Genomic DNA, 7,059 nt, shown 5'->3' with positions numbered 1-7,059 from the left:
ATTTGGGTCACTTGTCTGTGTAATCTACCTAAAACCAGCAGAGGTGCTAGCCAAGGCTAGGTGGAATCTAAAATGTGAAGTTGAGGAAGGAGATTATAAGTCAGAATTAACTACAGGAGGAAAATAGACAAAGCAGAATCCTGGCGAAGCCATTTCTGCTGCTGCTAAATCACTTCAGTCGTGTCCGACTCTGCGACCCCATAGATGGCAGCCCACAGTTCCAGTTCCAGCCTAACAGGTTCCAGTTAGTGCAAGGTGTGCCACCCTGATGTGTATCCATTCCCTGACTTCCTCTTTTCCACTGTCAGGCCTGAGTTACACATTCCTGAAGCTGCTGAGACTGTTGGTAGCTGAAGGCTCTTACATGAATCATTCCCCAGGAATTTCCTCAAAAGAAGAGAGCTGACTTACGCAAACCCATGACCTATTCCTGAGACGTGCCACCTAGAGTCACTGGTGGAGGAGGAGGTAAACATGAGTCAAAAGAGTCCAATTATGAGGACTCATCCCACCTCCAGTGATCCCCTTGGATTGTAGTGACTGTGTTTATAATTCCGCGTTCCTCATTATTCACTATTTCACTCACCCACAGGTTCTGACTCAAAGCATATTCCCCCCAAACCTTTTATATATAAATGTTCATCTCAGGCTCTATTAGGGGGAAAACCTGACCTATGGCATCTAAATAAGAATCAATAAGAACCATGAAGAAGAAGTGCAGGTTTCTATGAAAGTATAGAATCTAAGCGGAGGCCGCCGCCATGTCCCACCAGACCGGCATCCAAGCAAGTGAAGACGTTAAAGATATCTTTGCCAGAGCAAGAAATGGAAAATACAGACTTCTGAAGATATCTATTGAAAATGAGAAACTTGTGATTGGGTCGTGTAGGAAGCCTTCAGATTCCTGGGATCAGGATTATGATTCCTTTGTTTTACCCCTGTTGGAGGACAAACAACCATGCTATGTATTATTCAGGTTAGATTCTCAGAATGCCCAAGGATATGAATGGATATTCATTGCATGGTCTCCTGATCATTCTCATGTTCGTCAGAAAATGTTGTATGCAGCAACAAGAGCAACTCTGAAAAAGGAGTTTGGAGGTGGCCACATTAAAGATGAAGTGTTTGGAACAGTAAAGGAAGATGTATCATTACATGGGTATAAAAAATATTTGCTGTCACAGTCTTCTCCTGCCCCACTGACTGCAGCTGAAGAAGAATTAAGACAGATTAAAATTAATGAGGTACAAACTGACGTGAGTGTGGACGCTAAGCATCAAACACTACAAGGAGTAGCATTTCCTATTTCTCAAGAAGCTTTTCAAGCTTTGGAAAAATTGAATAACAGACAGCTGAACTATGTACAATTGGAAATAGATATAAAAAATGAAATCATAATTTTGGCCAACACAATAAATACAGAACTAAAAGATTTGCCAAAGAGGATTCCCAAAGATGCAGCACGTTATCATTTCTTTCTGTATAAACATTCTCATGAAGGAGACTATTTGGAGTCTATAGTTTTTATTTATTCAATGCCTGGATACACATGCAGTATAAGAGAACGAATGCTGTATTCTAGCTGCAAGAGCCCTCTGCTAGAGATTGTAGAAAGACAACTACAAATGGACATCATTAGAAAGATCGAGATAGACAATGGGGATGAGTTGACTGCAGACTTCCTTTATGAAGAAGTACATCCCAAGCAGCATGCATATAAACAAAGTTTTGCAAAACCAAAAGGCCCTTCAGGAAAAAAGGAATTCGAAGAATAATTAGGGGTCCAGCTGAAACTGAAGCTACTACTGAATAAAGTTATTATAATACTAGTTTTTTAAAAGTCCAGCTTTTAGTACAGGAGAACTGAAATCATTCCATGTTGATATATAGTAGAGGGGAAAATTGTACTTTTTGAAAATTAGCACTTTTCACTTCTGTATGTTTATAAAATTAATGTTAAAGAAGACTTATGATTTCTGAGTTAAATCTAGAAAAGAGTTCAATATAATGATGTTTAATTTCATCACAGTTTTCATAGAGTGATTATTCCACACTTTTCATATAACTCTTAAAATTTTATACAGTTGGGCCAATTCCAGAAAAGGCTAATGTCTAAAAGTAAGATACAAGTCTTATTACTGTTTGGTGATACATCTTTTTTTTTTTTTTTTTTAAGGGAGAAAGACCTTAAAATATTCATTCCACTTAATGAATACGTTAAGGACCAGGTTAGATTATTTTCTAAGCTGAAAACTTCATGTGCCTAGGAAAAAGTGGAAAGTTGCTTGCTCTGAAGAGCAGTGCTCAGCTGCTGCCCACCTGCTGTCATGGTCCAGTTATTTATGAGCACTTTACGCGAGCATCGTCCATGTGAAGCCTGACCCCAGGCCCTGGTGCATGGGCCGCCTGTGCTGTCCTGTCTCCTGCTTCACAACCTGCGGCTCCCGCAAAATTAAACGTTTGCTACAACCCCAAAAAAAAAAAAAAAAAAAAAAAGAATCTAAGCGGAGAAGGCAATGGCACCCCACTCCAGTACTCTTGCCTGGAAAATCCCATGGACAGAGGAGCCTGGAAGGCTGCAGTCCATGGGGTCACTAAGAGTCGGACATGACTGAGCAACTTCGCTTTCACTTTTCACTTTCATGCATTGGAGAAGGAAATGGCAACCCACTCCAGTGTTCTTGCCTGGAGAATCCCAGGGACGGGGTAGCCTGGTGGGCTGCCATCTATGGGGTCACACAGTCGGACACGACTAAAGTGACTTAGCATGGCATAGCATAGAATCTAAGATCAGCTTTAAATTAATCAGTCAGTTCAGCTGCTCAGTCGTGTCCCACTCTTTGCAACCCCATGGACTGCAGCACAACAGACTTCCCCGTCCATCACCAACTCCCATATTAGTATCGGATGGATGTGCTGTTTCCTTCTTTATTTAGACCTGGAAATTGAAATCACTTCTTTGTTCCCCTGTCCTTTTCCCTCTGCCTCTCCCACTAAGGAAACTTTGACCAACATCAAAGAGCAGCCGCACAGTAGAGAGCTGACTTAGCCGTAAAGATTTCCCATTGCTGTGATATATGTGACTTTTTCCTTTTGCTATCACTTAATTCTGCCCCCTGGACTTGCCTCTAAGGTGCAGAGAGAGAACCAAGTCTCTGTACTTTCAAGAATGTCTTTCTTTTCAAATTATCACTTGAACAGACAGGATGATCCCACACAGACCCCTTTAAGTTATCCAACAGGCTTCTAAATATGAGAGAAGCACAAAATATGCCTTTCCATGTTTCTGGCACCTCTATGAGTAGAAAAAAATACAAATGATCATTGCATATTAAAGGCATCTGGGAAATGAGGTGATCACTGATAAGTATGAACCTACATATGAATATAGGTTCATAAACATTTTACCTTTTAAGGCATTTTATTAAATATTGAATAACAGGCAGTTTTGGAATCAGATCTTGTGGACTCCAATTCTACCTCCTCCAATTCCCAACTGTTTCATTTTGAGCAGGTCAGTTAAATACAGTGGTTTAAATGCACCATTTGTATATGTGCAAGGGGGTTTATAATAGGTAGATGGCATGTGGTACATGTTCTGTCCAACCCCCTCTTCTCTGACACTGAACCTGTCTCCCTGCTGCAGATGTTAATTGCTCCTAGCACTTACCTGTACATTTCATCAAAGGTTTTCCCTTGGTTGATGAGATCTACCTCATTTTCCCTTGGTGGAGGTCCATCTGAAGTGGCTGGGCAACTGTTCATACCCAACTCACCCCCAGCACTCCGGCCAGTAATTGAATCTGCAGTGGGTATACATCCCAATTCTGACCAAGGAATTATGAAAATATTCTACAGGAAATTCTTCCTCATTAGGAAGAGAAAATCTTTTCCACCCTCTGTATGTTGGTGCTGTTTCTGTGTACTACATGAAACAGCTATAGTTACCAACAAACTATGCTGAACACAGAACAAACATCGACGGTCACAGGACAGACAGGGAAGAAAATTAAATACTTGATGACATAGGTGACTCCCTAAATCAAACATTCCAGAGAATTTTGTTTCCCACTGAAAAGACTCAACTTCCTATTATGTTGGTTAACATGTGTCAACGTTATTTAGTGAGTTGATTCAAGGGTCCTCTTTCTTCCAGCAAAAGGAGGCTAACAGATATACAGGGTGTGTGTTTGTGAGGGGTGGGGGGTTGAAGAGAGAGAGACAGAGGCTGACAAAGAAGGAAGAGAGAATACATATCCTGCCATCTGCTTTGATTCCCTTATGTTAGTCACTGAGGAAGCCCTACCTGCTTCTTCAAAAACTGCCCAGCTTTCTTTTTTCTAGAACTAGATTGAATTGGGTTTTGCTAAAGGGGACCTGAAAAACTGATATTGATTAATTCCTATTTCAAAGTGTTTAGAACAGCTACAGTACAATAGACACTCAATGATAATCAGCTATTTATAGCATTTTTAATTATCAAGATACATTATGTTCTTTCATCTTATCACTCCTTATGAGACCAAAGTGGTGGTTCTTAAAGCTAGTTTCACATTAGTATCACCTGCAGAGCTTTGAAAACTTAATGCAGCCCAAACCTTCCACTTGCATGGTAATGGAGTAACTGATTCAAGTCTTCAATGTATATAACTGGGAAACCAGACAAAATACATGAAACTACTTGTATCGGTGTGATGACCATATAGTTGGTTTTTGTCCTTGGTTCCTGGCATATAGCTCCTGAAACCTTTGGAATCTCTGCCGTAATAGAAAGCATCCTTTGTTCTAATGAGGTCAATGTTTTGTTTTGTTTTTTTCAGTGAAACACAGTTTACTTACATGTACTAAAACACGTAAACAAACATATACATATATGTAACCAAAATTAAAGCTTCACAAAACAATATTTACTCTCAGTGCAGGTCATATATCTTTTTTTTAATTTTTATTGGTGTATAGTTGATTTACAATGTCGTGTTAGCTTCTGCTGTACAACAAAGTGAATCAGTTATAGATATACATATATCCCTTCTTTTTCAGATTCTTTCCCTGTATAGGCTATATAGAGTTATCTGTGCTCCAGTACTCTTGCCTGGAAAATCCCATGGACGGAGGAGCCTGGTAGGCTGCAGTCCATGGGGTCGCGAAGAGTCAGACACGACTGAGCGACTTCACTTTCACTTTCCACTTTCATGCATTGGAGAAGGAAATGGCAACCCTCTCCAGTGTTCTTGCCTGAAGAATCCAGGGATGGGGGATCCTGGTGGGCTGCCGTCTATGGGGTCGCACAGAGTCGGACACGACTGAAGCGACTGAGCAGCAGCAGCAGCAGCAGTGCCATATTATTAATCCTTGTTAGATATCTATTTTCTTAATAATAGGGTGTATTTGTCAACCCCAATCTTCCAATTTATCTCCCCACTGCCACCTGTGGTGACCATGTTTGTTTTCTACATCTGTGACTCTGTTTTTGTTTTAAAAGTGAGTTAATTCATACCATGTTTTAGATTGCACATATAAAGTAGGAGACCCAGGTTTGATCCCTAGGTTGGGAAGATCCCCTGGAGAAAGGAATGGCTACTCATTCCAATATTCTTGCCTGGAGAATCCCCATGGACAGAGGAGCCTAGCAGGCTAGAGTCCATGGGGTCACAGAGAGTCAGATATAACTGACCAACACTTCAGTTTATAAGTGATGTTATATGATATTTGTCTTTCTCATACTGACTTCACTCAGTGAAGAGAGGAAAATCTCTAGGTCTGTCCATGTTGGTGCAAATAGCATTCTTTTGTTCTTTATTATAGCTGAGTAGTATTTCATTGTGTATGTGTACATCTTCTTTATGCATTCCTCTATTGATGGTCATTTAGGTTTCTTCCATGTCCTGGCTATCATAAATAGTGCTTCAGTGAACATTGGGATGCATATATCTTTTGAATTATGATTTTCTCCAAATATATGCCCATGAGTGAGATTGCTGGATCATGCATGCCTGCTAAATCACTTCAGTCATGTCTGACTCTTTGCTATCCTATGGACTGTAGCCCGCCAGGCTCCTCTGTCCATGGTATTCTCCAGGCAAGAATACTGGAGTGGGTTGCCACGCCCTCCTCCAGGGGATCTTCCTGACCCAGAGATGGAACTCCCGTCTCTCACAGCTCCTGCATTAGCAGGTGGGTTCTTTACTACTAGTTCCACCTGGGAAGATTTGCTGCATCACAGGGCAACTCTGTTTATAGCTTTTTAAGGAACATCCACACTGTTTTCCATTGAAGCTCTACCAACTGACATTCCTACCAACGGCGCAGGAGAATTCCCTTTTCTCCACACCCTCTCCAGGATTTATCCTTTATAGATTTTTTTTTTTGATGATGGCCATTCTGACTGGTGTAAGGTGATAACCTCATTGTAGTTTTGATTTGTATTTCTCTAATAATTAGTGATGTTGAGCGTCTTTTCATGTGCTTTTTGGCCCTCTGTGTGTCTTCTTTGGAGAAATGTCTGCTTGGATCTTCTGTGCGAGGCCACTTTTGATGAGCACCTAGATAGCCTCAGGAACAGGGAGGGCCTGGTTGCCACATAAAACCAAGGATTAGGAGGTTGGAACTTTCAGCCCTTCCCCTTGGAGGCAGAGCTGGAATTTGAGTTAATCACCAATTGCCAAAGATTTAATCAATCATGATTACTTAATGAAACTTCCAAAAAAACCATAAATGTAGGGTTTAGAGAATTGAGTCATTGAACACATGAAAGTCCTAGAAGGAAGGTATACCCGGAAGGGACGTGCAGTCTGTGTGCCTTCTCGCATACCTTCCCTACTCACTTCCATCTGGCTGTTCCTGATGGTGTCCTCTGCAATAAACTGGTAAGTAAAGGGCTTTCTGTAGTTCTGTGAGCCACTTTAGCAGATTATCAAACCTGAAGAGAGAGTCATGGTATCTCTGGATTTATAGCTGGTTGGTCAAAAGTGCAGGTGGCAACATGGGACTTGCAAGTGATGTCCCCACATCTTGTGGGACCAAGCCCTCAACCTGAAGGGACTGTGCTAACACCAGGTG

General features: G+C 41.2%; 1 protein-coding gene across 1 annotated transcript; it reads left to right on the top strand.

The window, feature by feature from the left end:
• The first annotated feature begins 753 nt into the window (after window positions 1-753).
• Window positions 754-2,023, top strand: LOC102389832 (twinfilin-1-like). Its single transcript, XM_044931956.2, has one exon. The coding sequence runs from the start codon at window positions 762-764 to the stop codon at window positions 1,773-1,775; it is 1,014 nt and encodes a 337-aa protein (XP_044787891.1). The 5' UTR covers window positions 754-761; the 3' UTR covers window positions 1,776-2,023.
• Window positions 2,024-7,059: the final 5,036 nt, after the last annotated feature.

The sequence above is a fragment of the Bubalus bubalis genome, chromosome 18, assembly GCF_019923935.1.
Source record: "Bubalus bubalis isolate 160015118507 breed Murrah chromosome 18, NDDB_SH_1, whole genome shotgun sequence".
In the NCBI taxonomy this organism is placed as follows: Eukaryota; Metazoa; Chordata; class Mammalia; order Artiodactyla; family Bovidae; genus Bubalus; species Bubalus bubalis.
This window is presented reverse-complemented; position numbering and strand designations above follow the sequence as displayed.